The sequence below is a fragment of the Schistocerca americana genome, chromosome 3, assembly GCF_021461395.2.
Source record: "Schistocerca americana isolate TAMUIC-IGC-003095 chromosome 3, iqSchAmer2.1, whole genome shotgun sequence".
Lineage (NCBI taxonomy): Eukaryota > Metazoa > Arthropoda > Insecta > Orthoptera > Acrididae > Schistocerca > Schistocerca americana.
Genome location: NC_060121.1, coordinates 453,135,006 through 453,159,295, shown reverse-complemented (window position 1 = coordinate 453,159,295; position 24,290 = coordinate 453,135,006). Strand labels below are relative to the sequence as shown.

General features: G+C 42.5%; 1 protein-coding gene across 1 annotated transcript in view; it reads right to left on the bottom strand.

The window, feature by feature from the left end:
• The window catches only part of LOC124606147, a 144,117-nt gene that overhangs the window by 3,517 nt on the left and 116,310 nt on the right, over positions 1–24,290 (bottom strand). The window contains exons 3-4 of the mRNA XM_047138112.1: positions 23,911–24,075; positions 5,591–5,685 (exon numbers count right to left, since the gene is read on the bottom strand). Of these exons, the coding sequence (XP_046994068.1) occupies positions 5,591–5,685; positions 23,911–24,075 (260 nt within the window). The remainder of the gene's footprint in view (positions 1–5,590; positions 5,686–23,910; positions 24,076–24,290) is intronic.

The window sequence follows — 24,290 nt, the reverse complement described above, 5'->3', positions numbered from 1 at the left end:
ATAATTAATGACTCCATAACAAATGTTTTTAAGAATAATTTAAAAGAGATGTTCTGGAATGTCATTTATAATGAAAAAAATATTGACATAAAATGTAATATCTTCCAAGATAAATTCATATCACTATCCAAAGATAGCTTTCTACATAGCTCATAAGAAAGAGCATTAAACAGCCATGTACAAGACCATGGACTACTGGAGAGATTAATGTATCTTGTAAAAGAAAAAGGAAATTGTATCAGTTAGTAAGAACAAGTATATATCCTACAATATTTGCTCACTACAAAACTACTCAAAATTACTAAGGAAAGTTATTAAAAAATCAAAGAACATGCACATTATGTCAGATATCAATAATTCCAAAAACAGACTTAGGGGGACTTGTATGTGAATAACTGTCAAAAAATGATCTTTTAATTTGCATCTTAAAAAAATCTGTAGTTTTCTGAATGAGAAAAAGTTTACTCCCAGGAAAAAATGGAGTACAGAAAGTACCAAAATTATAGGAATTTAAAAGTGGCTGCATGCACCACAACGTCCCCATGGCACACAGTCAGCTCTTTAAAAAATAAAGTTTTGCTATCATTTGTTTCGTTTTTGTGACTTTTTAGTTCCTTAAATTGGCTAACCTACAAAAGCTTTACAGTTGCTTATCTTTCAGATACAGAGAGTTTAGTTATTGTTTGCTGTTATATTGGCCTGAATATTTTGTTTACAATGAAGTAATTGTGTGCATGAGTTTGTTATTGTGTGCATGAGTTTCTTATTCCACTTGAAAGCAATGGGAAAAATTAAGAAGTTTTGTGTTAAAACAGTTTTATGGAAATCTGTTCACCAAACAGATTAACTCTACTAATACCAAAATACAACATGATACAACAGTTGAATCAGCTGCAACTACTCCAAGTGCTTCGAAGTTAAAACTGAAATATTGGGACAATCAGCTTGATAGTATTAATGCTTGTACTATAGAGACAACAACTACTGATCCAAGTTGTGTTATATCTGAACTAATGAATGAAGCTTTGCAGTGTAAGGAATGCGGCAATAGACGTGATGGTAGTTGAGGAGATACATGCTAGAAGAGGCCATGCATCAAAATTAAGAATTGTTTGCAATTTTTAATGATTTAAATGAATGTGGTTATACTTGTGGCATAACTAAACAGAGAGTGTGTAACACAAATATTAAACATGCTTATGCAATGAGGTGTATAGGCAAAGGGTACAGAAGTGCACAAATTTTCTGTGCTCTTATGAACTTACCTCCCCCTACAAGATTTGACAGGACAATAAAATTATTCTACAGACTTTAGAAGAAGTAGCAAGTGATAGTATGAAAAATGCTGTTCAGAAAAGTGTAGACATGAATGACAGCAATACATGTATGTCTACAGCACTGGCTGCATCCTGGCAATGAAGAGGCCATGGTTTAAATGATGTAGTGACAGCTACCTCCTTGGACAATGGTAAAGTCACTGACGTGAAATCCATTACCAAGTACTGTCATGGTTGTACTACTGGAACTGAAAGTCATAAATGTTTGATTAATTTAAGTGATAATAGTGAAGGGATGGAATCAGTAGGAGTTGTGAAGATATGTCACAGTTCAGTGGAGAAATATGGTATGATGTACCTAGGAGATGGAAACTCAAAAGGGTACCAAAAAGTTTGGAATCCAGACCTTATGCTGACACAAAAAATCGAAAAAAATGGAATGTGTTGGACATGTCCAGCAAAGGTTAGATACAAGATTGAAGAACTTGAAAAGGAATCTGAAGGGAAAGAAATTAGCTGATGGTAAGTACATTAGTGGACATGGTCAGCTTACAGATGAAGAAATAGACAGGTTGAAGGATTATTATGGAAAAGCCATAAGACATAATAAAAATGACCTCGAGGGAATGAAAAAGTCAGTATAGTCTACCTAAATCCTCCACAGATGACAACCCATGTCATGCCCTCCACCCAACGGGCAGTGATTCATGGTGTGGCTAACAGAGGGTTGTTACTCAAGGTGATGCCTACAACCATAAACATTCTCTGCCATTTGCTATAATGGAAGTTATAAAACCTGAATATAGGGATTTTAGTGACACAAGATTATTAGAGATTTACATGGCAGAGTTCAAAATCCAAATGAAAGTTTCTACAATTGTTTATGGGAACAGATACCAAAAACTATTCTAGTAGGACTAAATACTTTGAAAATAGGTGTGCTAGACACTGTGCTATGTTTCAGTCAAGGTGCAGTGTTGAGACTTAATGTCATGGAAATGATGGGAGTGCCTGGTGGACCAAATATGCATAGAGCTCTAATAGCCACTGACCAAGGGAGACTCTTCAAAGCAGAAAAATCAGTGTTGGAAGCCACCTAAGAAGCAAGAATAAGGAGAAGAAGTGTGAATAAGAGAATGGAGAAATAACAACACAGGGAACAAGATGAATATGGACCTGGGATGCATTAGTGCCATCCAAATTTAATAGAAAAAGCAAGTGTTAATTTTTTAACTTTAATATGAATTTCCTGGAAGTTAAATTTTTTCATTTTCTGGTATACTTTGGCTAAAACATATTAAAGTCAGAGAGCTGAAAATTTGTATGCTGTCTTAAAACATGCTTAACTTAGAAGTAGATTATATTTGTGACTTAACTTTGAAAATAAAATGCTTCTTTGAAGAAAAACCCTGAATTCATTTACAAAATTTTTGATAGTCGTACTTAAGATTTTTTTTACTGCCATCTATGACAGCACCATCTTTTCTGTAGTCTGCTTTAAAGATAACAGTGTGAAGAACTTACAGGAAAAAAATAAACCTTCTACATTGTTTGTATTTTGAGTAATGTGTACCTGTGATGTAGATAAATAATCATCATGGTTTATTTGACTTGCAAGAAAATAAACAATTAAAAAGAAAGTGTGAGAGTGAAAGCTGTGGTTCATATGTAAAAATGTTCCCAAAAGATGTCTTAAAAGATGGTAAGCATTATATGGGCTTACAAAACTTATTCTTTGAGTTACGCTGTTTAGAAAACTGACAATTTTTTTCAGGTTTCCCCTGGCATTCACAGACCAGTCCCCTTAAGGCTGTATGGAATATAAGGAAATGATAGACAGGACTACCAGCCAACAAACACAATAACATCACTATTAACTTAAATGAAAGTCAATAAATGAAGAGTCATAGATAACAAATGTTTTTAAAAATCATTTCTTAAATATAGAGGCAAATACAGGGAAAAAATATTCAAGAGAAAAAGCACAGCAGTGTGTTGAAAAAGCAGCTCTCATAAAATTCAATCATATGAATGTATCAGAAACTTCTCCCTTTGATATTAATAAAATAATATATACCCTGAAAAATGAAAGCTCATAAGGATTTAGTACTCTGTTTCCAATAGAGTACTAAAGCCCAGTCGCATCTGCAATATGTAATGCAACACTTACTCAAGGCATTTTTCCAGAGAGGTGGAAATATGCCATTGTTAAACACCACTACAAGAAAGGTGATGGGAGAGATGTCAATAACTATTGACCTGTTCCACTGCTGACATCATTTTCCATAGTTTTTGAGAAGGTGATGTATTCTAGAACAGTGTCCCACCTGAGCTACAATATTATACTCAGTAAAACACAGTTTCGATTTCAGAAGAGTTGCTATGCTGAGAGTGCCATTTACACATTCAGTCAACAGATTTTACAAGCAATAGACAATAAAATAACACCAGTTGGTATTTTCTGTGATCTATCTAAGGCATTTGAACCACAATGTTGCATTATATTAATTGAGATTTTATGGGACTGATGATATAGCCAACCAATGGTTAATGTCATATTGAACCAAAAGAATGCAGCAAGTTGTACTTAGTAATTCAACAAATGTAATCAGGGGTGATTTCTCTGATTGGTGGTGGTGGGGGGTGGGGGTGGGGGGTGGGGGAATCACGTACGTGTTCTCTAAGGCTCAGTCTTAGGGCCACGATTGTTTCTCATATATGTAGCACCTGTTTTCTCCAAAAGTGACTCATCATCTGGGATCCCTTTCCCACCCACCTTTTCCCTCGTACACTTTTACTGTATCAGTTTTTGCTGCTACTTGTGATACTGACTGTATACAAATCTTGCACTTGGTCACCCCTGTTACCCCTGCTACCAATTGTGTTACATCATTTAGAGAAATTGTGCAAATGTGGTGACTGTGGTGTCCCTTTCAGTTTGACATCCCAAATGATGGCTTGTGTTGCTTGGGCCTTAAACTGGCCCTGTATATATGTAAATGATCTGTCTAATATAGCCTGCAACAAGCAGAAGAAGCTAAATTTTTAGGTGAGATTAATACTGTAATCAATCAATGCATATATAGAGCAACAGAAGAAGTGATAAACACTGAATAGTTCTCTGTGAATGATCTCCCTCTAATTTTTTAAAAAAATGATCTCCCTCTAATTTTTTAAAAACAGAACATACTCAATTCTGCACATCTAGGGGTACCACACCAGTGATAAATGTAACAAACAGTGACAAAATAATAAACAGAGTTGAAACTTCAAAATTTTTACATGTCCATATTAATAATAAATTAAACTGGGAAAAGGATATTTTGGAACTCCTAAGACAACTTTTGTTTGGGAATAGACAAATTAGTGAGTTAACATATTTTACATATTCTTATTCAATAACATCATATGGAACATTGTTTTGGAATAACTCAGTTTTAAGAAAATAAACCTTCATTGCTCAAAAATGATATCTAAGAACAATACATGGAGCTCATCCATTATCATCTTCTGTACATCTGTTCCAGGAGCTGTGCATTGTGAATACTGTTACACAGTATCTTTATTCCATCATGACATTTGTTGTAAATAACCCACTGCAGTTCAAAAGGCACAATGACGTACATAATTAAAATCCCAGAAGCGAAAAATGACATTTATTACTCCACATTAAGGGGTGCACAACACTGCAGCTAAAATTTTTGATCACTTAATTCAGTGAAATTAAATGACTAACAGACAGCACAATAAAATATTAAGGGAGAGGAAAAGCTGACCACCTTATGAATGTTCAGCATGTAGCCATCACTGCTGACATTTATTGTCAAGAACTGAGACATCTTGCAGATGCAATTCAAGAACAATGACCAGAAAGACTTTGTGAAGTGATACTACCCCATGATAATGACCACCCACATTCTGTTAGACTGACAAAAAATACTATACAGGAGTTGGATTGGGAAGTCATTCTGCACCCACCTTATTCACCTGATCTTACAAACTCAGATTTTCACCTTTCCTGTTCTGTATTGAACAACCTTCAAGGAACTTCCTTTTTTGATGACAATGCACTCTGAACATGGATCAACAAAGTCTTCACCTCAAAACTGTGTAATTTTTTCAGTTGCAGAACCAAAAAGTTACCCCAGAGTTGTCAAGACTGTTGTAAATAGTGATGTCTCTGTTTTAATTTGTTAAACTTATGGCAAAGTGCATCAAATTTATTCACTCACCCAATAATAAAGAATTACAGCAGGTTGTACTGATTTATACATTCATGCATAAGTACAGAAGTCAAAAGAAATAATACAGACCTGTATGTAAAATGACTCCCCCCTGGTGACCCTGAAGCTGTCTTTGCGGTCTGTTTGCAGAGCAAACAGTCCGGCAGCAGCAATCGCCAGAAGTGCTGAAAAACAAAATTTATTTTCCTGTAACAATTCTTTCATATTTTGATGAATTTTATTATTTCTTACATATGGGTTTATTCTGTGTAGAGCTTCCATCTAAATTCTTCATCATGTTGGAATGCATATTATCTTTATATTACTACGTAATACTGCTAGCAAATAAAATTTTTCCTGCAAATTTGTTAAAACGAGTTTTGTCTCCACATTCTTAAATGATGAAGAATGCAGTCATCACTGAAATACAGGCTTCACAATTAAATATGCAAAACTGAGTTTTTCGTGGCAATTTATTGATATATTGCCTGTTGACTTTCGCCTCAGGATCTTCAGCCAATGTAAATTGAACGTGTTGTCGCTTCAATGTTTGAGACTTTTTCATTGCTCTTTACAGCTGTGGTTCTTCTCTTAAATCTGCTTTGGTCATTCACTGCAGCAAGAGAATTCAGGCTCATTTTACCTTTAGAATTTCTTGTTCACAAACATGACAATAGTTTTAACAGGAAAGGAGGAAGCTTCAAGGTAAATGGATCCTGGATTCCCATGCTACAGCAAATGACTAACTGCAGGTAACAAGGTGAGAACAACAGTGTTGATTACCAGGGAAAAGTTCTCATATACTGGCATGCTACGAACCTATAATCTTTTGCCTGCAGATTCTATTCCAGTCTGCCACCAGCAACGAAGGATGAACCTTTGGCAATGTCAGCCACTTGTGCTGGTGAAAGATCAGAACTGTTCAATGTTGGCCGAAGATCCTAAGACAAAACCCAACAGGTAGTGTAAAAGTTATCAAAGGTAACGGAACGGTATAAAGGTATGTTGGCCTACAGAGTGAATTTTTTAGGGTACAAGGTTCCAAGTGAACAAAATCAGAATAATAATAATATTAATACAGTAATCAAAGTTCTATATTTTTCAAAGTAGTAAATTTACAAATATGATTGATGAAAGAACAGAGCTGTGAACTTGCCGAGTTTACATTGCCCATACCAGTTGGCATTACATGTGCAGTGACTTGACAAAATGGCAACAAAGCATCTGTTGGGCTATGCAAGATGTCTATGTGTTACAACAGTGCAGCATGCATTCAGGGGGAAGATGGGGCAAGATGGGGACCTGTGAAAGTCATTCATGTAGTTATGTCTCAATAACTTCAAAATACGATAGTGATGTGTGTAAAATCTGTGAAAAAAGGTATACCGTGCGTTGACTGCAAGGGCTGGTACCACAAAAAATGTGTAAAAGTGGACCTGAAATATATAAAAGACGAACATGAGTGGACATGCTTTCAGTGCCGCGAAGTAATGGACACTCTAATCTCTAAAAGAAAAAATTATAAGTGTGTTAACAGACGATCTGGAGACAATCAGTTCAAAATACAGCAAACTTGAGAGTAAGTATCAAGAGCTGGATTTGAAACATAACGCTCTCTCTTGGGAACACCATCTATCACAAGAAAACGTTACGATTACCGGTTATTCCGTGCAGAAAATGTGGCGCGTGCCTAGCAAAACGTGCAAATAATTTCAGCATGTAAGTACAGCTGACAAACAACTTTTCAGCACTAGACATTGACCATGATAATAAAACCAGAGCAAGAAAACAGAAAAACAATGAAAACACTCCCGAAAAAAAAATTAAAAATGAACTTTCCTATGCAAAAATGCGCCAAAGGTCTCCTAATGTACACCGATGGTCATGGAAAAAACCTCTGCCCATGCTTACGTGAGAGTATGCATTCAAAACATTCAGTTTTTGTGAAAGTAAAGTGTAGTGCCAAGTTAAATGGCACTACACTGTGCACAAGTGGTAAAAAAACCAGTGGTCACAGGTGTCAGAGGGATACCTTTTTAAGGATAGGGAAGGGGGAAAGAAAACGAGTTTTAAGAGAGATTGGCAGATACACTCAGTTTGAGAAAACAGATGAACAGGAGTCAGATTTTATCATACAGCCTCCATTTAAACAGTGTTTAACAGAAAGTAATCAGAAACTGCCAGTTCATCTTCGCCAAAGCAGTTACAATCCCATTAGTATGCAGTATCAGTTATCTTTATTACACCAGAACATTCTGGGACTTAGAAATAAAGTTGATGAACTACTCATTTGTATCAATGAAATGAATTCATCTAACTAAAGCGACATAATCTGCCTCTCTGAACATCAAGTGACCACTGATACAGATATGTTAGGCATTTCAGGATTTAAGCTAGCTTCCTACTTCTGCAGAGTAGATATGGATGGAGGAGGAGTTGCCACATTTATCAAAAACTGCCATAAATTCAAAAACATTGACATTAATAAATTCTGTTTAGAGCAGCATCTAGAAGCATGTGCAACAGAAGTAGAGTTCCATAACAGATCCTATATAATAATAAGTTTTTACCGAGCACCTGCAGGAAATTATGATATATTCTTAGATCATCTAGAAGCTCTTTTGGGTTATTTAACAGGAAGAAACAAAGAAATTTTGATTGCTGGTGACTTTAATACAGATTTTCTAATGCAATCTTCCAGTAAACATTCACTGCAGTTAGTAATGTTGTCTTTCAATCCAACTCACACTGTAAACTTTCCAACTAGGATCACTAAATCCTCAAGGACAGCCATTGATAACATTTTTATAGACAAATCAAAGGAACAAAATCATATCACAAAACCTGTTATAAATGGACTATCAGATCATGACATGCAGCTCCTTGTTTTAGATGTAAATTCTAAGCAGATTATCAAGACTGCTAAATCTGAGTACAGGAGAATAGTCAATCAACCAATAATTGAGTGTTTTAGAAAACTGCTCAAAGATATGAACTGGAAAGATGTTTATAGTGCTCATGACATGAATGAAAAATATAACACATTCATGAACAATGTCAGTACCATGTTTGAAAACTGTTTTCCTCTAAAAGTTACTCAAATTAAACAGAAGTCTATATTAAAACCATGGATTACACAAGGAATAAAGATTTAATGTAAGACAAAAAGGAAAATGTATCTGTCGACCAAGAATAGCTCCAAAGCTGATGATTTAGCTAAATACAAGGAATACTGTAAAACATTAGAAAAAGTAATTCAGACGTCTAAACAAATGCACTACGAGAAGAAGATAGCAATGTCAGGGAACAAAATAAAAACAATATGGGATATAGTGAAAGAGCAAACTGGTTGAACCAGAAAGGAACAGGAGCAAATAGCACTAAGGGTAGATGACGCATTAGTAACTGATGGGCATAGTGTGGCAAATCTATTTAACAAGTACTTTATATCCGTTACTGATAGAATGGGACTTTCAGGATCAGTAAATAATGCCCTTGAATATCTGAAACTAGCCTTCACAAATTGCTTCAAGTACATGAATATATCACTCACTTCACCAAACTGCCAGCTGATTCTGAGAATTTCATTTTACAAAAAGATGGGTCACCCTCTGATTGGAGCATTACTGTTCATCGCTACCTAAACTAAGAACTTTGGAATCACTGGAGTGGACTTAGTGATGAAGATGATGTGGCTCAGTTCCCTTGGTCCTGAGGTCACCTGACCTAATGCTTTGTGACTTTTTCCTCTCGGTGTACATTTATGATTAATAACCCTGTTTACATACCCCACTGCCATGACCACTTGAACATCTCAGAGTCCTCATCAATGCTGTTGTTATGATTCCCAGGATGTTGTTGTATTAGGTACTGTTGTGAGACCATAGGGACACTCTTAGAACATTTGTGGAGTGTGAAAATGCAAACATCGAGAGTTTATGGTTCTCTTCATGCCTGAATCATATTTTTGCATGTAATACTTTGGAAAATATGGAACTTTGGAAACAAATGAATCATGTGTAGTAGACCTGTATTTACTACTTTATTAATTGTGAGTTCTGTCAAATTTTTGACAAACTGGTTCTATGCTGTAATGTCTCGCAAGAATCCAGATGAAACAGCACTTAAGAAAGTGTTGCAATATATACTGAGGTGACAAAAGTCGAAGGACAGCGATAAGCATATATACAGATGGTGGTAGTATTACATACATAAGGTATAAAAGTGCAGGGTACTGGTGGAGCTGTCATTTGTACTCAGTTGATTCATGTGGGATGGTGTCCAACATAATCATGGCCACACGACGGGAATTAACAGATTTTGAACACGGAATGGTAGTTGGTGCTAGATGCATGGGGCGTTCCAGTTCGGAAATCATTAGGGAATTCAATATTCCAAGATCCACAGAGTCAGGAGTGTGCTGAGAATACCAAATTTTAGGCATTAGCTCTCACCACATACAATACACCGGTCGACACTATACTTAACGACTGAGACCAGCGGCGTTCGTGTAGACTTGTCAGTGCTAAAAGACAAGCAACACTGCATGAAATCAATGTGGGATATACAAAAAATGTATCCATTAGGTCAGTGCGGCGAAATATGGCATTAATGGGCTATGGCAGTAGACAATGAACGCGAGTACCTTTGCTTACAGCAAAGAAATCATTAGGGAATGTGACCATATCGGTTGTGCAGTAGCCACCAGAAAGATCGCGAGAGGCGCACATCGGCACGGCGCGTCACGGACGGTAGTTGCCGCAAGTAGAGTCCCGTCCTCAGAGGGCACGCGAGAATTCGGCCGCGACCTCTGCCGGCGGAACAATAACAACAACTCAGGCAGCACGGGCCGTGCCCAGCCAGTTCACATCGGGCATCCTAGGAGACAGTTCCCTGTCTACGCTATGTGAAGTGCGACGGGAAACGGGAACCGTGTTACTACACAATTGGCGACGAGTATGGTCGTTCCTGTGCGTGTTGCGTCGTTGTTCCAGTTTCGCAGCTTATCCACGGCATGGAGGATTTAGTGCGGGTTTTGGTTGAGCATTAGACGGAGCTCATGGCAACCATGAAACAAGTGCTTCCGGCGTTGCTCTCCACGCAATCTGCTCCAGCGCCGTTCCCTCCTCCCTTTCCCCCGTATGACGAGACGGCGGAGGATTGAGACGTATATGAACATCGCCTTCGGCTGCATTTCCAGGCGTTTCATGTTGCCGATGCGGAGGTATGTCGTGCTCTTTTCTTGTCTTGGATATCTCCCTCGCTGTATCAAGTTTTGCGGAAGCTAGCGCCGTTGCAGGAACCCTCGTCCTTGCCGTTTGACGCATTGAGTTCATTGCTGTCTTCATATTATCGCCGCCGCACGCGTGTTGTGGCGGCTAGGGCCGAGTTCTATCAGTGCAAGAAACAGCCCCATCAGTCTTACCGGGCGTGGGCCGCTACCCTGCACAGTCTTAGTCGCAAGTGTCATTTTGTCACGGAGCAGTCGCGAGAGTGGTATGCCCACGTTATGTGCGCGACGTCATTGTTCGTTCGGCCCCTGATAGGGAGGTCCGGCAACGGGCCCTGCAGTTAGAAGACCCTTCCCTTGAGGAAGTCCTGTCCATTGCTCAATCGTATGAAGTCTCTCACGCCGCAGGTCAACAGTTGGAATCGTGGTGCGACGTCGTGGCGGTTCAGGGCGGCGCGGCCGCGTCCACTGCGTCCGGGGTGGAAGACGTGCGAGCAGTACACTCCGGCCGTTGCGGCCGCTCCCGCACGGCGCGTAAACAGAGCTCCGGCCGCCGGCCTCTGTTACCGTCCTGTGCGTCGTGCTATATACATCATGATCGGTCAGAGTGCCCTCAGCGTTGGGCAGTTTGTCGCAAATGTAATAAAGAGGACACATTGCTAAAGTTTGCCGCTCAGCCTCAAAAGAATCGAAGGAAGCAGGTACAGAGGACATGGACGTTGACATTCAGGAAGTTTCATTGGGCCAGTCTCCCGACGCATCGGCACACAAACTCTTTATCGAGGTGTCGGCTCGGCCGAGCCGATTACAATTGCAAGTAGATACGGGCGCGGCAGTTTCTTTGTTGAATGCACAAACTTACTCCGACCTTGGGTCGCCCCCGTTGGCGCCAGTTTACCGGCGTCTACGCGGTTATGGTAAACAGTTCATTCCCCTACTGGGTCAATTCACTACCGACGTGACTTACAAATCAGTCACTTGGCCTATTACTTTTATTGTTGTCAGTGATGCGAGATCCGCTAACCTTTTTGGCTTGGATGCCTTTCAAGCTTTCGGTTTTTCTATCGCTGACACAATACAGTTGGTATCGGAAGACGCTCCCTATCAATCATTGGAATCTTTGATCTCTGACTTTCCGGATATCTTTGAGGAGGGCCTGGGGCGTGTTTCAGACTTTGAAGCTCACTTAACGTTGAAGGCGTCGGCTCGCGCCCGCATCTCATGGTCGTGCGGTAGCGTTCTCGCTTCCCACGCCCGGGTTCCCGGGTTCGATTCCCGGCGGGGTCAGGGATTTTCTCTGCCTCGTGATGGCTGGGTGTTGTGTGATGTCCTTCGGTTAGTTATGTTTAAGTAGTTTTAAGTTCTAGGGGACTGATGACCATAGATGTTAAGTCCCATGGTGCTCAGAGCCATTTTGAACCGTGGGCTCGCCCGCGTTTTCTACGCGCGAGGCAGATCCCCTTGGCTCTCCGCCCTCAGGTAAAAGAAGAGCTAGACCAGCTGACAGCCCTAGGGGTCGTTCTTTCCATTTCTTCTAATGAGTGGGCTTCGCCCCTCGTTATTGTCAGGAAACCCTCGAGAAAATGACATCTTTGTGGCGATTTCAAGGCCACGATTAATTCTCAAATGGTGGTGGACACCTATCCTTTGCCTCGTGCTGAAGAATTGTTCTCTGCCGTGGCGGGAGGCCAATATTTTTCGAAAATTGATTTTTCGGAGGCTTATAATCAGATACCACTTGATGAGGGCTCCAAACGGCTGGCGGTCGTCAACACCCCGTTTGGCCTTTACCAATACCAGCGGTTGGCATTCGGAATATCCAGTGCCTGGCGATATTCCAGCGTTATCTTGAGCACGTCACGTCGACGATCCCTCATTGTATTAATTACCTGGACGACATAATTGTCACAGGCCGCAGCACGAAGGAACACTTGCACAACTTTCGCACCCTCTTTCTCAAATTCAGGTCCGTGGGCTTGCGTTGCAACCTGTGTAAGTCAAACTTCTTCCAACCGTCCATTGAGTATGTGGGCTACACCATCTCTCGGCACGGCATCCAGCTGCTAGGAAGTTTGGTCCAAGGATTCGTCGACCTTCCGCAGCACGCTTCGCTGAAGGAGTTACAAGCTTTTTTAGGCAAGATTGCCTATTACCACCGGTTCATTCCCAGGGCTCCACCATAGCTCGCCCCCTGTACTGCCTTCTGCTCAAGGGTGTTCCTTTTGATTTGTTGCCTGCATGCGAGCGAGCGTTCACCTCGTTGAAGGGCCTCCTCACGTCAGCGCCTTGTTTGGCTACTTTTGACCCCCATAAGCAGTTGGTCCTGGCTGCAGATGCTTCGCAGTATGGGGTGGAGGTGGCCCTGGCCCATAGCAACGCGGATGGTTCCGAGCAGCCACTGGGGTTTGCATCTAAAACTCATAGTCCCACACAGGCCCATTACTCCCAGGTGGAAAAAGAGGCTTTGGCCATTGTCTACGCTGTTACCAAGTTTCACCCTTTCTTGTATGGCACGAAGTTTCAATTAATCACTGACCATAAGCCGTTAATATCGTTATTTGGCCCCGCCTCTCAGATTCCGGATAGGGCGGCCCACAGACTACAGCGCTGGGCCTTGTTCCTCTCTAAGTACCATTATGACATTCATTTTCGCCCTACTGGACAGCATGCCAGCGCAGACGCTCTTTCCCGTCTTCCGGTGGGCCCGGATCCTAAGTTTGATCGAGAGGAGATTATGTGTTTTCATTTGGATGTGGCGTCCCACCAAGCGGTTGATGGCTTTCCAATCACTAGTTCTAGAGTCGCCAGGGAAACGGCAGTTGACCTGATTCTCCGGCATGTAGTTCGCCTCATTCAGCAGGGGTGGTCATCCTGATCTCGAGGCCAGGTCTTGGACCCTCTTCGTAATTATTTTGTTCTACGAGACCGCCTCTCCGTCTTGGAAGGAGTTCTCCTTCTGGCTACCGATGATACAGCTCCTCGCGTGGTTGTTCCTGCAAGTTTGCGGAGGGAAGTCCTCACGTTGTTACATGAGGGGCACTGGGGTGTTTCCCACACTAAAACCTTGGCTCGCAGACAAATGTACTGGCCCGGTATTGACAGAGAAATTGAGCACTTGGTGGCCGCCTGTTCCCAGTCTGCGAGCCAACAGGCGTCTCCCAGGTCAGCGTTCTCTTCATGGCCGCTTGCAACCCAGGCATGGGAACGTGTTCACATCGATTTTGCGGGCCCGTTTCTCAATGGCTTTTGGCTCATTGTCATTGATGCTTATTCCTGGTTCCCATATGTGGTTCGCTGCTCCTCAACCACTTCAGAAGTTGCAATCCAGGCACCAGCAAAAATCTTTTCTGTGGAAGGTCTGCCAGTCACCCTGGTTTCGGACAATGGACCTCAGTTTGTTTTGCAGACCTTCCAGGATTTTTGTAGGCGCTTCGGTATTCGGCACGTTTGCTCTCCCCCCTTTCATCCACAATCGAATGAGGAAGCCGAGCGCATGGTGCGCACATTTAAGATGCAGATGAAAAAGTATGTGCACGAATTTCCTGCGAAGGAGGTGTTGACGTTTTTCCTGACGGCATACTGGACCACACCAATGGGAGAACGCAGCCCCGCAGAGCTCCTCCACACGCGCCAACCTAGGACTCTGCTGCACCTCCTCTGGCCTGGTCCTCGCCAGTCTTCGCAAAACGGAGTACCCAGCTTTCCACAGGGTATGTCAGTCTGGGCACGTGGGTTTGGTCGCAATCCACGTTGGATACCGGCGGCGGTCCTGCGCTGAAATGGCCGCCGGCTCTATACCTTGCAGGTGGGGGACCGGGAGGTACGTCGTCACCAAAATCAGCTCCGTCCACGTTTGGGCTCCCACCCTCCGACCCCTCGGGCACCGGCTTTTCCATTGCCGGCACCTGTGTTGGTTTCTCAGGGGACGCTACCGCCCCTCCCCCCTGGGACTCTGCTGCACTGCGATGGTTCTCAGCCTTGGCAGCCTCCAGTAGCTCCAGCGCCGGCATCGCCATCGTTAGAGATGCCCCAGCGAGAGCCGGGCCCCCTCGCAGGTCCAGTTTCTCAGGAGGCTGTTTCACCTGTGGTAGTCCCTTCCCCATCATCCCCGCCACTGGGTCTTGCCCCTCGAGAGGTGGACCAGGATCTGGAGTTCGACGGCTTGTCTCCCATTCTGTCCTGGGCTCTGGTGGTGGGACGACGGGTGCCTCTTCGTGTGGGTCACTTCCAGCCATATTCGAAGGTACCGGCTCGAGCGTTGGCCGATCCCCTCGACTCCAGCCTTCCGATGGACGCGGAGGTCATCGCTCCTGCACGACGCTCCACCTTCTGACGCAGTGGATCACAGTGGCTTCACCGCCCTGAAGGAGGAGGAGTGCAGTAGCCACCAGAAAGATCGCGGGAGGTGCACATCGGCATGGCGCATCACGGACGGTAGTTGCCACAAGTAGAGTCCCGTCCTCAGAGGGCACGCGAGAATTCGGCCGCGACCTCTGCCGGCGGAAGAACAACAACAACAACTCAGGCAGCACGGGTCATGCCCAGCCAGTTCACATTGGCCATGCCTAGGAGACAGTTCCCGGTCTACGCTATGTGAAGTGCGACGGAAAACGTGAACCGTGTATACACAGGTTGGTTGCTAGACGACTGGGAAACTGTGGCCTGTTCAGATGAGCCCCAATTTCAGTTGGTAAGAGCTGTTCGAGCGTGAAAGTCATGGACCCAAGTTATCAACAAGACACTGTGCAAGCCGGTGGTGACTCTATAATGGTGTGGGTTGTTTTTACATTGAATGGACTCGGTTCTCTGGTCCAACTGGAATTTTTATGGATGACAACACACAATGCCACCTGGCCACACATGTTTGCAATTTGTTTGAAGAACATTCTGGACCATTTGGGTGAATGATTTGGCCACCCAGATCGCCCAATATGAGTCCCGTCAAATATACAGGGTGAGTCACCTAACATTACCGCCGGATATATTTCGTAAACAACATCAAATACTGACGAATCGATTCCACAGACTGAACGTGAGGAGAGGGGCTAGTGTAATTGTTTAATACAAACCATAACAAAATGCACGGAAGTATATTTTTTAACACAAACCTACGCTTTTTTAAATGGAACCACGTTAGTTTTGCTAGCACATCTGAACATATAAACAAATACTTAATCGGTGCCGTTTGTTGCATTGCAAAATGTTAATTACATCCGGAGATATTGTAACCTAAAGTTGACTCTTGAGTACCACTCCTCCACTGTTCGATCGTGTGTATCGGAGAGCACCGAATTACGTAGGGATCCAAAGGGAACGGTGATGGACCCTAGGTACAGAAGAGACTGGAACAGCACATTACGTCCACATGCTAACACCTTTTTATTGGTCTTTTTCACTGACACACATGTACATTACCATGAGGGGTGAGGTACACGTACACACGTGGTTTCCGTTTTCAATTACTGAGTGGAATAGAGTGTGTCCTGACATGTCAGGCCAATAGATGTTCAATGTGGTGGCCATCATTTGTTGCACACAATTGCAATCTCTGGCGTAATGAATGTCGTACACGCCACAGTACATCTGGTGTAATGTCACCGCAGGCTGCCACAATACGTTGTTTCATATCCTCTGGGTTGTAGGCACATCACGGTACACATTCTCCTTTAACGTACCCCACAGAAAGAAGTCCAGAGGTGTAAGATCAGGAGAACGGGCTGGCCAATTTATGCGTCCTCCACGTCCTATGAAACGCCCGTCGAACATCCCGTCAAGGGTCAGCCTAGTATTAATGCGGAATGTGCAGGTGCGCCATCATGCTGATACCACATACGTCGACGCGTTTCCAGTGGGACATTTTCGAGCAACGTTGGCAGATCATTCTGTAGAAAGGCGATGTATGTTGCAGCTGTTTGGGCCCCTGCAATGAAGTGGGGACCAATGAGGTGGTCGCCAATGATTCCGCACCATACATTTACAGTCCACGGTCGCTATCGCTCTACCTGTCTGAGCCAGCGAGGAATGTCCACGGACCAGTAATGCATGTTCCGTAGATTCACTGCCCCGTGGTTTGTGAAACCCGCTCCATCGGTAAACAGGTAGAACTGCAACGCATTCTCTGTTAATGCCCATTGACAGAATTGCACTCGATTAAAGTCATCACCATGTAATTGCTGATATAGCGACACATGAAACGGGTAAAAGCGGCGACGATGCAGTATGCGCATGACACTACTTTGACTCAGTCCACCGGCTCTCGCAATGTCCCGTGTACTCATGTGTGGGTTCATGGCAACAGCAGCTAACACACCAACTGCACCCGCTTCTCCTGTGACGGGCCTGTTACGGACCCGTTTGTGTGCTACGACCATACCTGTTGCATACAGTTGGCGGTAGATATTTTGCAATGTGCGGCACGTTGGATGCTCTCTGTCCGGGTACCGTTCTGCATACACCCTGCAGGCTTCAGCTGCATTTCGTCGACACTCGCCATAGATGAGTATCATCTCCGCCTTTTCAGAGTTCGAATACACCATGGCCACAGTTCCTACAACACTACACTATCACAGACGTCTGGTAACACGGTGTACTACAGTTGGTCTGCGTGCGGAGACGAATGCAGAATAACAATAGCAGCAAGCGCTACATGCGGACACTGCGACAGCTAGACCAAACCACAACAGTACACTACAGCCACACTCGTAAACACGGTCGCCATCGTAAACATGTCCCTGCAGATGCTGCTCGCTGACCGTGGCCCGTGTTTGTTACAACACGCAACTGAACGTCGGAGGTTTCAAGCGTCAAATTTAGGTTACAATATCTCCGGATGTAATTAGCATTTTACAATGCAACAAACGGCACCGATTAAGTATTTGTTTATATGTTCAGATGTGCTAGCAAAACTAACGTGGTTCCATTTAAAAATGCGTAGGTTTGTGTTAAAAAACATACTTCCGTGCATTTTGTTATGGTTTGTATTAAACAATTACACTAGCCCCTCTCCTCACGTTCAGTCTGTGGAATCGGTTCGTCAGTATTTAATGTGGTTTACGAAATATATCCAGCGGTAACGTTAGGTGACTCACCCTGTATATGGGACATAATCGAGAGGTCGTTCATGCACCAGCAACACTTTCGTAATTAGGAATGGCTATAGTGGCAGCATGGCTCAGTACTTCTGCAAGGGACTTCCAACAGCTTGTTGCATTTATGCCACATCAAGTTGCTTCACTATGCCAGGCAAAAGGAGGTTCTACACGATAAGAGGAGGTACCTCACTACCTTTGTCACCTCAGTGTATTGTATACTGATCAAAATGTAAAGTGCGTCAATGAATTATGAAAACTTCTTACATTTTTATCACAAAATTGAAATGTTTCTCAATTAAAAATAACCTTTTTTCTTCTTAAAGAGCAATAACACTATGAAATATTATTCTGACCTAAAACCTCTAGTAAATATTCACACTTGTTAAACAGAATGGAACTGGAAATGTTAGTAGCGGATGTGTGTACACGCATAATCTGAAGAATGTGGTTCCATTCGTAAAATACAGGAAAGGCAACCGTTCTTTAGTGGGCTAATATGTAGCACACAGACACACGTATCAGAACACAGTGCACAGGTCACATCAATCCCCCCTCCCCCCAAATACACACTACTGCAGCTGCGGTAATGGCTATGGTAGCGGGCATTCGGATGTTTGTGTTGTTGTGCACGAATGTGTGTACTTTCTAACAGAAGAAGAGCCAGGTCTTGAAAGCTAGTTAATACTGTGTTCTGTTAACTGTGTGTAGATGCCGTACATCTGTCTGCTTCCTGAGAGACAATCTCGACTCCCTCCAAATTAATGATATAAGTGTAGACCAGATATGGCTTGAATTCAGAGAAATAGTATCGGCAGCAATTGAGAGATTTATACTAAACAAATTAACCAACGACGGAGCTGATCCTCCTTGGTACACGAAACGGGTCAGATCACTGTTGCAGAAACAATGAAACAAACATGTCAAATTTAAACAGACGCAAAATCCCCAACATTGGCGATCTTTCACGGAAGCTCGAAATTTAGCGCGGACTGCAATGCGAAATGCTTATAACAGTTTGCACAACGAAACTTTGTCTCGAAACCTGGCAGAAAATCCAAAGAGATTATGGTCGTATGTGAATTATGTTAGCGGCAAGAAACAATCAATGCCTTCTCTGCGCGATAGCAATGGAGATATTATCGAAGACAGTGCTGCCAAAGCAGAGTTACTAAACACAACCTTCCGAAATGCCTTCACAAAAGAAGACGAAGTAAATATTCCAGAATTAGAATCGAGAACAGCTGCCAACATGAGTAACGTAGAAGTAAATATCCTCGGAGTAGCGAAGCAACTTAAATCACTTAATAAAAGCAAGTCTTCTGGTCCAGACTGTATACCAGTTAGGTTCCTTTCAGAGTATGCTGATGCGTTAGTTCCATAATTGACAATCATATACAACCGTTCGCTCGACGAAAGATCCGTACCCAAAGGCGGGAAAGTTGCACAGGTCACATCAATATTCAAGAAAGGTAGTAGCAGTAATCTACTTAATTACAGGCCCGTGTCATTAACGTCGATACGCAGCAGTATTCTGGAACATATATTGTGTTCGAACATTATGAATTACCTCGAAGAAAACGGTCTATTGACACGCAGTCAACATGGGTTTAGAAAACATCGTTCATGTGAAACGCAACTAGCCGGCCTCTGTGACCGAGCAGTTCTAGGCGCTTCAGTCCGGAACCGCGCTGCTGCTGCGGTCGCGGGTTCGAATCCTATCTCGGGCATGGATGTGTGTGATGTCCTTAGGTTAGTTAGGTTTAAGTAGTTCTAAGTCTAGGGGACTGATGACCTCAGATCTTAAGTCCCATAGTGCTTAGAGTCATTTGAATTTAAAACACAACGAGCTCTTTATTCGCATGAAGTGTTGAGTGCTATTGATGAGGGATTTCAGATCGATTCCGTATTTCTGGATTTCCAGAAGGCTTTTGACACTGTACCACACAAGAGTCTTATAGTGAAATTGCGTGCTTATGGAATATCGTCTATTATGTGACTGGATTAATGACTTCCTGTCAGAGAGGTCACAGTTCGTAGTAACTGACGGAAAGTCATCGAGTAAAACAGAAGTGATTTCTGGCGTTCCCCAAGGTAGTGTTGTAGTCCCTTTGCTGTTCTTATCTATGTAAACGATTTGGGAGACAATCTGAGCAGCCGTCTTAGTTTGTTAGCAGATGACGCTGTCGTTTATCGACTAATAAAGTCATCAGAAGATCAAAACAAACTGCAAAGCGATTTAGAAAAGACATCTGAATGGTGCGAAAATTTGCAGTCGACCTTAAATAACGTAAAGTGTGAGGTCATCCACACGAGTGCTAAAAGGAATTCGTTAAACTTCGGTTACATCATAAATCAGTCTAATCTAAATGCCGTAAATTCAACTAAATGCATAGGTATTACAATTACGAACAACTTAAACTGGAAGGAACACACAGAAAACGTTGTGAGGAAGGCTAACCAAAGACTGCGTTTTATTGGCAGGACACAGAAAATGTAACAGATCTACTAAGGAGACTGCCTACACTACGCTTGTCCGTCCTGTTTTAGAAGCCGGCTGAGCGGTGTGGGATCCTTACCAGATAGGAATGACGGATTACATCGAAAAAGTTCAAAGAAAGGCAGCACGTTTTGTATTATTGCGTAATATGGGAGAGGGTGTCACTGAAATGATACAGGGTTTGGGCTGGACGTCTTGAAAAGTAAGGTGTTTTTCGTTGCGATGGAATCTTCTCACGAAATTCCAATCACCAACTTTCTCCTCCGACCTACATAGGGAGAAACGATCACCAAGATAAGACAAGGGAAATCAGAGCTCGTACGGAAAGGTATAGGTGTTCGTTCTTTCCGTGCGCTATACGAAATTGGAATAATAGAGAATTGTGAATGTGGTTCGATGAACCGTGTGCCAGGCACTTAAATGTGATTTGCAGAGTATCCATGTAGATGTAGATGTAGATGTAAAGGTGAATGGTTGCCTTTAATTTATTTTGCAAATTTTTACATTCAGGAATTTCTATTATTCTTATACAAATCTGACTCCAGTTGTTTGTAAAAAAAAGCAATTTTATTTTAAAATTGAGCTGTGTAATAGCAAGCTCATATACCTGATTATTTTTATAACACATTAGTTGATTGGTTACATGTTCATTTGACACTTGACTGAGATACTGTAAAGCAATGAAGGAAATTAATTAAAATTTTCTTAATTTAATTTGTTTTTAAATATTTTTCACACATCAATTCATATAATGAAAAAATTACTTTATCAATAGAAGTACTGCGCTGTAGTTATTTTGTATTAAACACGCTACAAGTTTACAAACAATAGCTTAATGGAGTTGAAGGAGTTGCTGTAAGCATCATATTCAGCTCACTTTCAACTTTCACTATGCTTCCTGCAAGGCTTGTTGTGTCATTGGGCAAATGATCAAAGAGTTTTATAGCGCATTATGCATACATTTATGAGCTTAAGTCAGTTAATTACTTACATATTCCAGCATCATAGTTGTGATCTCTCTCCATGATGTGGCATGTGTAACTTGTTTACATGTAAAAAATGGGAACATGCTGACATTTATACGATTGGTATTTATGTCACTTTTTCACATGCTGACAGTCTCCTCCTCCAACGCACTCTCACACATTTCCATGTATATAATTTTACCTGAGTTCTATGTTAAGCTGACAGAAAAATCTCAGCACCAAAAAATAATTAATGTAGAGTAAAGAAATTTTTGCGTTATACTGTTGGAAATCACTCTTTCGAATACTGTTCATGAATGACAGCACAACAGATCGAATCACCAGATTGATGTACAAATTTGCAGGCAGGGTGCATGGGATGCCCATGAGAGTGCTGCTGTTGTCATATGAAATCACACTCCAGACCATAACTTCAGATGTAGGTCCACTGTGTCTAGCACACAAACTGGTTGGTTGCAGGCCCACAAGTGGCCTTTTCTAACCAACACACGGCTGTCGTGAGTAGGTCACAGGAGACGGTAAAACGCTCTCTTTAGATTCACAAGTAGATAAAATGCTCTCTTTAGATTTACAAGTAGAGATTGGGGGACATTTTAGCTGCGCTTCAGGTATCAGTGCCAGGGCACAGTGATCTAGCACAAGACTGGGGTCTTGTCTGCTCATATTGGAATCCCACTGCTACCATATTTATCAAATTTTACTTTATTTCTTGTAATGTTAAAGTATTAATTATAGAACTCGTATACATTTAAACAGTTCCATTTTTGTGTATAAAATTGATATATCAGCTTAGTTATGACTAGTACCCTTGTACGTCCAATGGCTATAGGTGATGGTAAAAAGGCGAGTATAAGAGGAAATTTAATATGAAAGTGTATGAAAAGAGCTGGATCTGTGAATGTGATGTTCACAATGCACTTTTTTGATTCCCATACGTGGGGTACAGGGGGAGTGGAAGATGTAGGACATGTTAATGGATTACTAAAAAAGGCGTAGTGGAAATCGTAAACATATAAACATTATAATTGATCTAAGTGTAATAAGTAAAGCTAATATCACAAAAATATTAAGTCATGCCTATAGTGACTACGTAGTGAAATAGAACCTGTTTATTTTTGTAATATCGTAGCAGACTGGCAAAATTTTACATGAGCCGCCTCCGGAATCCAAGAAAGAAGAAATTCCTAGAGTGGACAGCTTTTTCAACCTTGAAGCTTCACTTTTCTTCTCTGTCTTTTACTCGTTCCAGTTATTACATTTGAGTCCACACACAAAGCACAGATAATCACTTCTTCAGTCTGGAATTGCTATATTCTTCAGGATTAAAATCGCTCTGCCATGTAAAACTGACCGTAATCTGATAAGACCACCACAGCGTTTGTTTGCGAAAAGAGATAAACAACTGTTGCGATTAAGTCTTCAGCAAAGAGAGGGGGAGTGTCCTAGTGGGAATTGGAGGAGGGTGCTGGCCGGGTATACTGAAGCCTTATTTATATTTCACTGCAAGAGAGGCGTCGGAGTATACTGGGGATGGAGCCTACGAGAAATACGGACCCCACAACGAATTTGTGATGTCACAGTAGCCGTCTTGTCCACTATATTTTGCGGACACTTGGCTCCGTGCAACGCCCAAAGGAGATCAGTATGACAATGAAAATGTGCACACTAAAGGTCTTAACTTTGTCCTGTGCTGTCGAGAGCTTGCGTGCACTGAAATGTGCAGTTAAGAGTTACTAAACTCGTCTGAGGTTGTTATCTCGTTCTTCACCAGAGATAGCTGCTGGCACGCACAAGACCTGCTGTGTCATATGCTGTTTGGTATGCGCCACAGTCTGTATTTCTCATGGGTCTCGACTAGGAATTTGTGATGGTCTCTGCACTCCTAGGTATTGGACAGGTCTTTCCAGCAGCTGTATGATGGCTAAATCAGGAAGTGGCAAATGATTGGACACTACTCTAGCACATTTATATAAAGGAGCACATCAACTCTGTCTCTGGTTCAAGGAAATGACGAATCTTTCGTCAACAGCATGTTGGACTGTCAATCCTAAGTTATATACTGATTGTTAAAGCCACAAGTTTCCCTTCATTCTCTGCAATGTTACAGCAAAATCGCGGACATTATTGGTAGAAATATATGAGAATTCTGTAATGAATTGAAAGCTTTAGCCCCAGATTCCAGAATGGCGTATCAGTGTCCCTTTTTGCTGCCCCCCCCCCCCCCCCCCCCCTCACCCTCTTGTCCGCAGCTCATGGTCTAGAAGCTAGCGTTGCTGTCTTTGGATCATCGGATCCCAGGATAGATTGCCAGGCACGTCGGGGATTTTCTTCACCTGGAAAGTGGGTGTTTTTGTTGTTCTCATAATTTCTTCATATTTAGGGAAAAGTGGAGAGAATGGACAGTGAAGCGATTGAGAATTTGTACAGACGCTGATAACCACACATTTGAGTACCCCATAAACCAAACACCATCATCATCATTAACACCCCCTCTCTCTTTCCCTTTGAGGGCGATTTAGAATATGGTACGTGGTATCCGTGCCGAATATCACCCTCGATATCTGAAGTAACGAAAAATGAGTGTATGTGAGATTATGATAACTTACTGGCAAGGAGAGCGAGCGCCAGTTTGGCGATGACGACGGCGCTGTAGGGCATGCAGATCTGGTCCTTGGACGCCACCATCGCCATCTGCAGCACGCTCATCACGCAGAAGACGCCCAGCGACGCCACGCCGATCGCCGCCACCACCCCCGCGAAGTAGACAGCATCTGCGGACACGTATTCTCAACATCACCACCAGAAATGATATAAGTGACACAGAAAACTTACATACAGTATCCCAGAGAACTGACGGCTTTCCACGCACTTCTAGAAGCGTGTGAGAGTCCTGTAATGAGAGAACTCTATCCTCCAGATTCCGGCGGGCGGAAGGAGGGGGCCCAGAAGCACCCTCTCCGGACTCCCCCCGCCACCCCCACTGTCC